The 12,107-nt window shown below is 46.5% G+C and overlaps 1 protein-coding gene across 2 annotated transcripts; it reads left to right on the top strand.

Annotated features, from left to right (window-relative positions):
- Positions 1-6,145: 6,145 nt before the first annotated feature.
- On the top strand, positions 6,146-11,028 carry CHCHD5 (coiled-coil-helix-coiled-coil-helix domain containing 5). 2 transcript variants are annotated; one of them, XM_049784453.1, is made up of 4 exons: positions 6,149-6,364; positions 8,263-8,403; positions 8,493-8,655; positions 10,945-11,028. In XM_049784453.1, coding segments are annotated over exons 1-4 (330 nt in total). In that variant the 5' UTR covers positions 6,149-6,362; the 3' UTR covers positions 10,969-11,028. The 2 variants fall into 2 exon arrangements, with proteins under 2 accessions (XP_049640409.1, XP_049640410.1); XM_049784452.1 differs by lacking the exon at positions 10,945-11,028 and having other exon boundaries at positions 6,146-6,364; positions 8,493-8,891.
- The last annotated feature ends 1,079 nt before the right edge of the window (positions 11,029-12,107 follow it).

The following is a 12,107-nucleotide window of genomic DNA, read 5'->3' as shown; positions in this document are numbered from 1 at the left end:
TCCTCTCTGCCTTTTGTGTTTTGTTTGTAGCTCAGCAGTGAACTTCAGTTCTTAGGATGATTTTAAGTGTACAGTATGGTTTTTTGAACTGTTGGCATATCTCTAGGATTTGGGTGTCTTTGTAGCCATTGAACAGAGCAGCTGCATTTCTAGGCTTTAATACTCCTATAGTTAGGAAAACATTTTCTTTGTTGATTTGGTGGACATTGTTTCCACATATTACAAATAATGTTACTAACATTTAATGTATTATAGCCAAAATATATTTTGTAACATTTCAGTACAGAACAGATCAACAAATTATATTGATATTTAACATTTTTTAAATACTAAATCTAAAACCCAGTGGCTGCTTATTTCTTTTTTGTATACAATATTCATTGTATGGTGCTGGAGCGATAGCACAGTGGTAGGGCGTTTGCCTTGCACGTGGCTGACCCAGGACAGACCTCGGTTTGATCCCCAGCATCCCATAAGGTCCCCCAAGCCAGGAATGATTTCTGAGCACATAGCCAGGAATAGCCCCTGAGAGTCACCAGGTGTGGCCCTCCCCCCCAAAAAAATATTAAGTGTATGGCTATATTGTCCCGTATGGATAGCTATTTTGTACTGTTTGATTCTTTGGCTATTAAAGTGTTGTAAATAGTATATGTATAGACACTTGTACAAGTAAAAGATGCTTCTTGAAATGAAAACTTTTCGAAAGGGGCAGAGATTGTACAGTGTATAGGGTGCCTGCCTTGCACATGGTCAACCCAACTTTGATTGCCAGCATTATATATGGTCAACTGAACCTAGCCAGGCATAATTCCTGAGTCCAGAGGCAGCAGTAAGCCCTACACACTGCAAGATATAGCCCCTAAACAAAAAGAGCAAACACACCCTGTGGCACTCAGGGATTACTCCTGGCTCTGTGCTCAGAAATAACTCCTTAAAAAAAAAAAAGAAAGTACTCCTCCTGGCAGCCTTGGTGTACCATATGGGGATGCAGGGATCGAGCCCAGATCAGCTGTGTGCTAGGCAAATGCCCTACCCACTTTGGTATCGCTCTGGCCCCACAAACCCAAACTTTTCCAAGATAAATCTTTTGGAGTCTGGCTTTAGGTGGTGCCTTATCACAAATTATAAGACAGGTCTAGACAGGAAAAAAGTATCTTTTCAGGGTAGATACTGGTTTGGTTTCATAAAACTATTGGGAAAAAATGGTACATCAGGCATGTATTGACTGGTACCTTTTTCCCTCTTCCCAATGAGTAAACCCAATTAAATTGCATGTCAGGCTGTCTCTGTCTCAGGATCCCACACCGAAGCCTATTGTACATATCTTTCCAGTTTTATTGAGGCCTATTAAAAATACTCAATAGGGGAGCTGGAGAGATAGCATGAAGGTAGGGCATTGCCTTGCATGCAGAAGGATGGTGGTTTGAATTCTGACATCCCATATGGTTCCCTGAGCCTGCCAGGAGCGTTATTTTTTTTTTTTTTTTTTTTTTTGGTTTTTGGTTTTTGGGTCAAACCCGGCAGCACTCAGGGGTTACTCCTGGCTCTCTGCTTAGAAATCGCTCCTGGCAGGCTCGGGGGACCATATGGGATACTGGGATTGGAACCATCGACCTTCTGCATACATGGCAAATGCATTACCTCCATGCTATCTCTCCGGCCCTGCCAGGAGTAATTTCTGAGTGCATAGCCAGGAGTAACCCCTGAGCGCTGCCGGGTGTGACCCAAACAAAACAAAACAAAATACTCAATAGGATCCTAAGAAACAGTGCAAGTAAAGCACTTCCTTGAACACTGCTAGCCCTGGTACCACATGTGGGCCTTGGAGCATTGCCAGAATCACTTTGAGTTCTTCTGGGTTTGGCCCAGCCCCCCAATTCTCAAGCTAAAATAATAACAGTACTGAAAATATTTCAGCATTAACTTAAAATTAGATATACCATATATATTAGGGATATAGAAAGATTGAAAAAGAAACTGACTTTGGAAAAATCAAAGCTAATTTTACTTACAGTGCTTTTATGTATGGAGAGTTCTATCTAGTTTTATCACATGTATAGCTTGATGAACACTGGTTATATAATCAAAATAAAGAATTATTCCTATGGGGCTGGAGATGATATGCCAGTAAGGCACTTGCATTGCATTTGGCTCAGCCAGGTTTCCTTCCTGAGCCCTACCAGTTGTGATTCCCCTAAGTACCACCAGCTGTGCCCCTAAAAACAGTTGCTCCCTTGCCCAAAGCTATCTGTGCTGTCCTTAACTTGAAAAATCTTGGCAGCCACTTTTGTTTTTTTGTTTTTTTTTTTAAAGTTTAATACTTTAATCCAACAAAGACCCCAGACTGGACAGCAGGGCCATCCCCCAAGGAGATGAACCGGCAGCCACTTTCTATTCACATTTAATGCTGTGTTCACATCTTTAACTATATGTAAGTGGTGGATTCCTGTTATATGTGACTTTGAGGCTTTTAATCTCAAGGGTGAGATTCATCCAGGTTGCTGCATGGATCAATATTCTGTTGTTTTGTTTTTTTTTTGTATTGTGTATTTACAAATAAGGCTGTCTGAACAATTTTGTACAATGCTTTCTGTGAATGTGTAGAAATATATTTTTTTATTTCTATCACACCCTGGGATACTCAGATCTTACTTTTGTCTCTGTGCTCAGACATCACTCTTGGTTGGACTTGGAGGGCCACTTAGGGATGCCAGAGATCAAATCCAGCTCAGCAAAGCATGCACCCTACCTGTTTTACTGTTTTTGTTGTTGTTTTTGTTTTGTTTTGGGGACATATCAGACAGCGCTCAGGGGTTACTCCTGCCTCTGCACTCAGAAATCACTCCTGGCCATGCTCAGGGGACCATATGATATATGAGGGACCATATGATATTATGAGATATCAGGGATTGAACCTGGGTTGGCAACATGCAAGGCAAACGCCCTATCAGCTGTGCCTTTGCTCCAGCTCCTGTACTGTATTTTTTTTTTTTTTTTTTTGATTTTTGGGCCACACCCGGCGGTGCTGTCTGCTCTCTTGGCTGTCTGCTCAGAAATAGCTCCTGGCAGGCACGGGGGACCATATGGGACACCGGGATTCGAACCAACCAAGGCAAACACCGCTGTGCTATCTCTCTGCGCCCATGCACTGTAATTTTTTAAGCCCCCATTTTCAAGTGTCCTATCCCCATATTTTGATAGGATTAAAGAATTTTTTTGTTGTTGTGTTTTCTGGATGTTTTTTATCTTAGCTGTTAACCCTTTGAAATTCTGTGTGCAAATATTTTCTGCCATTCAGTATTTTAGCCCAAGTTATTTTTACCATGCAAAACCTTTTCGGTTTGGTATTACTATGTATGTCTTGTTTTGCATATTAATTTGAAAATACAGAGCCTGGAGAGATAGCACAGCGGCGTTTGCCTTGCAAGCAGCTGATCCAGGACCAAAGGTGGTTGGTTCGAATCTCGGTATCCCATATGGTCCCCCGTGCCTGCCAGGAGCTATTTCTGAGCAGACAGCCAGGAGTAACACCTGAGCACGTTGGGTGTGACCTAAAAACAAAACAAAACAAAACAAAAAAGAAAATACATTCATTATAATAGCACAATAGCCAGAATGTTTAATTTTTATTTTGTACATTCATTTGAAAAGATCTTCATTATAATATTTTTTACAATCCAGAATATGAAAACCACAAATGTCCAACAACTGTAAATGTAAAGATATAGTGTTTTTAGAATCAATGAAGCTGAAAGCTTGATCCAAAATACAGCAACCAAACCCAAAATTTTGGGAAAATAGCACAGTGGAGAGGTAAAGCACTTGCCTTGCACACAGCTGACTGAAATTCAACCACCAGCATCTCATTTGGTCCTCCAATCTCACCGGGAGTGATCCTTGAGCACAGAAGTAGAAGGAACCTCTGAGCACAACTGTGTGTGACCCCCCAAACAAAAACGAAAATAAATGTCTGCTATGTAGGCAGGCTGGGGGCTCGGAGCAAGCTGACACTGGCGATGAGATTTGGAACATAGTATACTTGAAATTCAGCTATGAATGACTAAATCATGGTGCCTTAGTAAGCATTTAAATAAAAAAGCAGGTTTGTGGGGCCAGAGAGCGTTTGCCTTGCATGTAGAGGGTGGTGGTCTGAATCCCGGCATCCGTATGGTCCCCCAAGCCTGCCAGCTGTGATTTCTGAGCGTAGGGCCAGGAGTAACCCCTCAGCGCTGCTGGGTGTGACCCAAAAACCAAAAAAAAAAAAAAAGATGAAAAGATGTTCACTGTAACTTGAATCAAACTGGAGGGTATCATGTTAAGTAAGTTGCAGAAGAACAAATGCCTGATTACCTCAGTCCTCTGTTATGCAGGGAATAAACAGCATTTAAACAATGTTAAATGCTTGGCCTTGGATTACAAAACGCATCACTGTGGGGAGTGGGGTAGGGGAGGAAGATGTGGACCACGGTGTGATGGGAAGGACAGTGCTGGTGAGTTTGGGACACTATTGTAACCATATTACCTAAAATACAATGTCTAGGGTCTGTATATCAACATCCAGTCAGCCTAGAAGGCCTTTGGGAATTACAATAATGCAAGTGCACCTTGGTCTGAGTTGGCAAAGTGCTCCCTCGGTTTTGTACTGGGCTTCCTTCCAGGAAGAGGAGAGACAGGGACACAAAATGAGATGAAAGGCAGCAAAGACTGGATTATGTGACTACTAGCCATGAACCGCTGGCAGCCAGTATGTGACAAGATTCTCCCTCAGCTACCTCTAATTACCAATGCCAAGACCTTGATATTTGCACGTCCGGCCTGAACAGAGAATAAATTTATGTGCTTTTAAACCACCCTGTTTGCAATATTCTATAGTGGCAAACTCAGGAAATAAGAGCACTTGGGACTAGTTTCCAGCAGAAACATGGTCATATATAGGATCGAGGGGTAGAGAAGAGACAGTTCAAAGGGCTGAAGTACAGGCTTTACATGCAGGAACCCTGAATTCAGTCCCCAGTACCACATGATCTAAGCATTGCTAGACATCACTCCCAAGCACCAAGTTGGGAATAGCATCACCAGATATGGCCCAGAAAGCTTTAAATGAGAAAATTCTCAGAATGTCTAATATGGGGGTGGGAGACAAAGCAGTGGGTAGGGCTCCTGCTTGCATGTTCACTCTTGGCACATTATGGTTTCCTTAACCCTGCCAGGAATAAGCCCTGAGCATCGCCAGATGTGGCCCCCAGACCAAAACCAAACATGCCTATTGTATAGCGAGGAAGGCCCAGATTATGGCTCTGTATGTAAAACTAAATTACATAAACCATGTTGCATCCTTCCCTGCTTTCTCTTTTTTCTAAACGGTGCCATATTGTATTCAAAGTATTCAGTGCCATCTCTAGAACATCCGTGGCATACGAGGGACGCTCATCCCGGTATTACAGCGAGAAATAGTGGTCACCAACAGCATCAATAACACTGGATCATCTTTTTATATATATAATAATTTTTATGTTGACCAAGGTGGATTACAAATCTTTCACATTAATATTTTAGGTTCATAGCGACATTGAATCAGGGACATTCCCACCACCAATGTTGTCCTCCCTCCACCCCTGTTCCCAGCATGCATCCCACATCTCCCTCCTTTGACCCCCAGGCTGCTAGTATTAGTGGTCCCCTCTGTGCCTAGCTTGTAGTAGATTGGGTATCTATTCTGTTGTCCTTGGTGTTCAAGGCTGATCATTTTTTATTTCTACTTAATGTTCATACCACTGTTTGGTCTTGATACCCTCCAATATTTCCCCCTCTATTTGTGAGGTGGAAGGAGATGGTTGAAGTCATTTTTTTTATTATTATTTGTTTGCTTTTGGATCACACCCGACGGCTCTGCGCTCAGAAATCGCTTCTGGCAGGCTCGGGGGGACCATATGGGATGTCGGGATTCGAACCACCGTCCGTCCTGGATGGGCTACGTGCAAAGCAAACGCCCTACCGCTGTGCTCTCTCCGGCCCATCACTGGATCATCTGCAACAGCTAGTTGAGCACTTACTCTTTAGGACCCAGGGGCCACCTCCCCAACACTTACTTCCGGCGACTCCTGGGCAGCGGGCGGAAGTACTGCGCAGGAGGCCGCCATGACAGCCAGAGCTAAGAGCAGCGGGAAGAGCGGGAGGACGTTGCGAAAAGGCTAGGCTTTAAAGGGGATGGCCCGCTTAAAGGAAATGGGGCAGCCGAGCGTTTCACGGCGGGCAAAATATCACCAGAGTGGAGGGCTGAGCTAGGCCCCGCCCAGACGGCCCGGCACCGGAAGGGGCGGGGCTTCTGGCCTGCCTCTTCCCCTGCAGCTTCCGGCCTGAGCATGTGAGTTGCTGTCTCTGCCCTTCCTTCCTTTGCTGCAGTGGCAGGTGTCGCCCAAGGAGGTGGGGGGCCAGCCTCTGTCCCCCGGCCAGACCCTACCCTTAGGGATCAGTGTCGTCCCTCAGCAGCCTCGTGTCCACACCCGCCCACAAGCCCACCCTTAACCCCAATTGCCTTGTCACCAAATACAGGGCCCTGACATCAAAATTCTACCCAGGAACCTCAACTCAGTTTTTCCTTCCGCACCCTAGGCCCCCCTTTAGTTCAGTGCCTTCAGGGCTCCTGGACCAGCTCCCCGAGCCCTGAGTACCAACTGTGACACATAACCTTTAACCCTTGGATCTTTCCTAGTGCCATGTACCTTAGACCTCACCTGTGGGCCCACAATCCCCATTGTACCTACCCTAGACCTCACCTGTAGGCTGGATATCCAGTATACCCCAGACCTCACCTGCAGGACTCATAGATCCCCCAATCTATCCCAGGCCTCACCTCTAGGGAAACCTCAGCCTGGCTTTCTGGGTCTTGTTTTTAAGAATCGCAAGAAGCAATGTCAGCTTACAAGGATCTTCCTGGGGGTGGGAGAGAGAGCATGGAGGTAGGGTGTTTGCCTTGCATGCAGAAGGACGGTGGTTCGAATCCCGGCATCCCATATGGTCCCCCGAGCCTGCCAGGAGCGATTTCTGAGCGTAGAGCCAGGAGTGACTCCTGAGCGCAGCTGGGTGTGACCCAAAAAGAAAAAAAAAGGACCTTCCTGATACTCTGGAGCCTCGGTCACACCCAAATGGTGCCCTTCTAACCCCAAACTCCTTACTTCCCAACTTCTGTTCTCTCAGACCTCATCTTTAAGACTTCGGTCAAATGGCCCTTTGCCAGAAACTATCTCGACACTTGAACCTCAAAACCTCACTTTTGGAGGGGCTTGTATGGCCACAACCTGCTGATCTCTGGGGTCACTCCTGGTCATACTCAAGGGGTGTACGTGGTGCCTGCCATTCAAACCAGTGGACTGAGTGCCAGGCTAGCGTTTTACCAACTATACCCTCTGTACTATTGCTCCCACCCTTAAAACCTTTCTTTTAAAATCTCCAAAATCGGGCCGGAGAGATAGTATGGAGTTAGTGCGTTTGTCTTGCATGCATCCCATATGGTGCCCCGAGCCTGCCAGGAGTGATTTCTGAGCATAGAGCCAGGAGTAACCCCTAAGCGCAGCCAGGTGTGACCCAACCCTCCAAAATCAGGTTATTCATAGAATTTTAGGTTTTCTTTCTTTTTAAATTGTTTTGCCTTTTTTTGCGGGGGAGGGCACACCCAGTAGTGCTCAGGAATTACTCCGGGCTCTGTGTTCAGGGATCATTCCTGGTGGTGCTGAAAACTGAGCCCAGTCAGCCACATGCAAGTCTATACTATCTTTTCATTCCCTTGAAATTTTATTTGTAAGGCTCCAGTTTTTTGTTTGTTTTGGTTTTTGGGGGCCACACCCAGTGGTGCTCAGGGGGTACTCCTGGCTCTGCGCTCAGAAATCACTCCTGGCAGACTCATGGGACCATATGGGATGCCAGGAATCGAACTTGGGTTCATCCCAGGTTGGCTTATGCAAGTCAAACACCCTGTTGCTGTGCTGTCTCTCTGGCCCCATAAGGCTCCATCCAGTCTATGGATGATTCCCAGGTCTAATGGGATTGCCTGATCTTTAAGCACCTTCCAATGCCCCTCCACGAATGTCTTAGAGCTATCAGAACTTTTCCAGGGTTCCCCCAAACTTCCCAGATAGCTGCGTTGTCCCCAGGGCCCTTCCCCACCTCTAGCTGGCTTGGGATCTGGAGACTCAGACCTATGTAAAACCCCTGGGACCCACAGATTGGAGCCCCCAAGTCACAACAGCCTGCTGTGTCTCCCAGGCAAGCAGCCTTGGAGATCACCGCACGCTATTGCGGCAAGGAGCTAGAGCAATATGGACAGTGCGTGGCTTCCAGGCCAGAGTCGTGGCAGCGGGAGTGCCACCACCTCAAGATGAACATTGCCAAGTGCACATCCTCCCAGTGAGTGTGGGAGTGGACAGGATGGCATGGGGGTGGGCTGTGCCCCGCAAGGCTCCCCTGCCCTGAAGTGCCCTTATCCAACCCCACAGCCCCATCATCCGGCAGATCCGCCAAGCCTGTGCTGAGCCTTTTGTAGCCTTCGAGGAGTGTCTCCGCCAGAATGAAACAGCTGTGGGCAAATGCTCCCAGCACGTGCAACGCTTCCTGCAGTGCGCCGAGCAGGTGCAGCTGCCCCCCTCACCTGCAAGGGAGGTAAGTGAGGTCCTTCAAGCTTCATCTCATCCCCTCCACAGCCACCCCACAGGAACTTCCCTTTTATAATCCCTGCCTTACTTTTTTGTCCTTCCTCACCTCACCCTCCTCTAGCCCCCAAGATCTGCCCCAGTCCAGGTGTGGCTTCTTGTAATGCCTCCCTGCAGTGACCAGGACAAACAGTGAGGTCTGTCAGCTCCTTCTTTGGCATCTTTTAATCTGTATCTTTCTTGCTCTGCCCCTCACTGACCTCACCCACCTCCAGCACTCACTCCTTCCACCTCACTTTCCCAAGCTGGGTGGCACAGGGGGTGAGAATGAAGAGAGGTGCTACATTTCCTAGTTCATCAGAGACACATCTCCAACACCTCTGTGGTATTAGAATTCTGTGCATGACACAGTTTTGAGTTTATTTAATGACACTCATCTTGGGGAAGTGGCACGAGCTTAGCTGTTACTTCCCTCTCTTGATGGGACCTCCCAAAGACAAAAGCCACATCTTTTAGCATGCCCTCTAAAGGTGCTGTCTGTGCCACCTTTACTGTCCCCCAAGAAGTCTCTTGGGCCTATGTGCTCCATCTCTGTTCTGCTGGGCTGCACCCGGCATCATCTCAGGCATCTAATTGTCCTCGGCTCTGCTTAGAAACCTTTCATGAAGTGGGGGCTTTCGTGTGTGTGTGTGTGTGTGTGTGTGTGTGTGTGTGTGTGTGTGTACCCTGGCTTGGGTCCCTGGAATGGATCCCTGATCTGTCCTGCCTTTTTTTTTATATAAATATATTTTTTATTTAAGTAACATGATTATAGTTGGGTTACAGTCACAAACAAAACACCCCCCTTCACCAGTGTAATATTCCCCCCTCCCAATGCTCAACCTCCCATCCCCTGCCTGTATTCGAGACAGGTATTCTACTACAGTTGTTTTTAAGTTCAATAAATTGTTTTTTTTTCTTAAAGGATAAGTGTTAAAGAAAAAGTAGTAATGGTGTGACAGTGGCAATCGCCGTTGTTTGCATAGGCCCAGAAAAATATGGGGGAAGTGGGGAAAAAAAATCCTTGACCTGATTACAAGAAGGCCTCACCCCCGAGGTTTATTGGCATAAGACCGACACGGCTCCAGGCATACCAGTCTGTCCAACCTGAGTCATTCTCCATGGTCCCAGTGAAACTTTTTCACACTTTAGCTGTTGTTGGTATCAGATTCCTATATTTAAAGATTCTGGATTCTATGCATTGCATTTCTTTCATTGAAGTCAGGCTGATTAGATGTGGAGTGATCTGCCCTGCAAGCACTACCCTGCCTTTTCAACAGCTTAAGTCTGATCTCTCAGCACAGTTGCTGAGGCCCCAGAAGATGGGGCTGCTGAGCCTCAGGCTTTGTCTTTCTGTGCTTGCTCCCCTCAAGCTCTGGTTTGTATCTCTGACTGCGTAGTTTCCTTACATTCCTGTCTCCTGGAGGCCTGTGCTTTTTTATTTCACGATGGTGGTGTTGCTGCTGGAAATTGTGCCCAACAGAGCTAGAGCTTGAACCCAGAACATCTCACATGCCAGATACTTGCTCAGGGTCATATCCCAGCCTGCTACAGTTTCCTACTGCCTTGATTGTCCTGTCAGCACCCTCTGGCTCACTCTTTTTCAGTTCCAATGTCATTTTCCTCAGAGAGCTTCCCTGCTGTCCCTTTATTATTCTTTTGGTTTTTGGGCCACACCCGGTGACGCTCAGGGTTACTCCTGGCTATGCGCTCAGATATTGCTCCTGGCTTGGGGGACCATATGGGACCTGGATATCAAACCAAGGTCAGTACTGGATCAGCCACATGAACCATGAACGGCAAATGCCTTCTCCCTGCACTATCTCTCCAGCTCCTCTGTCCTATTCCTATCCTGTCCATGTGCCTCTTTATCATAGTTGAATGAAGCTGCAAACAAAGCAAGAGCTATCTAGCTATCTCCCCAGCCCTGCCCTTTATCCTAACTTTGTTTTCTTTAAAGGCTTAGCAACACTAGGCATATATTTTTTATTTGTTTTCTAGAAGCAGAATTTTATCTATAATATTTAGTGCTAGGCCAACAATAGCTGTAACGAAACCAGGCCCCAGTATGAGGTCTAAATAAGCAAATGCTCCTTCCTTGGCTGCCATGATGTTTCCTTGTGACCCCGCTTGTGAGACAGCCGAGGCCATACCCTGACTCTCTGCAGACCGTGGGCCCTGCTGTCACTGTGCTCACCCAGAAGGGTCCCAAATGAGCATACGAGAAGTGCTAGCAGATGCTGACTGTTTCTTTCTATAGGCCCCACCGCTTCCTGCCTCCTGAGTCTGGACTGAAGGAAAACTAGACATTGTGCCTCCACCTTGAAGAGTGGCCTGATGTGGGGCCATGGACAAGGGGTGGGCCTGATTTCCTGGACCTCAGGACTCACAATAAAACATTTGTCTACCAAGTTTTGATTCTGCTTTCAGCTTTTGATGGTGGCCAGGGGGTGTATGTCTAAGTACCAATGGCAGAGAGCCCAGGCCTTCCCAGCTTCACCCCCTGTGCCACAGAAGGGGCTGGAGAAAGGCTGAGAAAGATTCCATTGTGGGGCCAGAGAGATAGCATGGAGGTAGGACATTTGCCTTGCATGCAGAAGAACGGTGGTTCAAATCCTGGCATCCCATGTGGTCCCTCGAGCCTGCCAGGAGAAATTTCTGAGCATAGAGCCAGGAGTAATCCCTGAGCGCTGCTTGGTGTGACCCAAAAAACAAACAAACAAACAAACAAAAAATGATTCCATTGTTTGTTTGATTTTCATGGAAATAAAGTCAGCTTATTAAAGAAATGCATTAAGAAAATGTGAGGGGAAAGTGGGGAGGCGGAGGAGAGAGAGAATTATGGAAAGGCAAGACTCAGAGAGGAGAGAGATTTATGGAAAGGCAAGACTTGACAGAGAGAGAGAGAGAGAGAACCTAGAGTTATGGGAAAGGCAGAGAGAGAAAGAGAGAGAAAGAGAGTAGAGAGAGAAATCCTGATCATGCTATATGAAAGTGATTTACCAAAGTGATTTACCAAAATATCACTGAGTTCAGAACCAGGGGATTCTGGTATTTATTTTGTTGTTGTATGTGGGGCCACATCTGGTTTACTCCTGGCTCTGCTTAGGTGAGACTTGGATCTAATCCTGGTTGGCCACATGCAAGGTAAACATTCTACCTGCTGTACTGTATCTGTTTGGTCTCTTGGCTTATTTCTTGAGAACAGTTGCCCAGCGAAAATACAGTCTGGAGAGAGGATGGGATCTGTTGCAATACTGAATAGGCCACTTGGGTCTGGTATCTCTTTGTACCCGTTAATTCCCCAAGCTGTGACTTGCACTATCAGATTTCTGAGTCTATTTTAAGTGCGCTACACTTTGCCTGCATTTTTCTGAGTGAGGTTCTGCTCCACATTAATGAAAGAAGTCTGCTCTGACACAG

The sequence above is a fragment of the Suncus etruscus genome, chromosome 12 (genome assembly GCF_024139225.1).
Source record: "Suncus etruscus isolate mSunEtr1 chromosome 12, mSunEtr1.pri.cur, whole genome shotgun sequence".
NCBI lineage: Eukaryota > Metazoa > Chordata > Mammalia > Eulipotyphla > Soricidae > Suncus > Suncus etruscus.
Note: the sequence above shows the minus strand (reverse complement) of the source record. Positions and strands in the feature narration are given on the sequence as shown.

What these genes read in the sequence shown, in the direction of transcription:
- CHCHD5 (XM_049784452.1), top strand. An exon ending in GCCAAGTGCACATCCTCCCA is followed by an intron (nt 8,404 to 8,492) that starts GTGAGTGTGGGA and finishes CCAACCCCACAG; the next exon opens with CCCCATCATCCGGCAGATCC.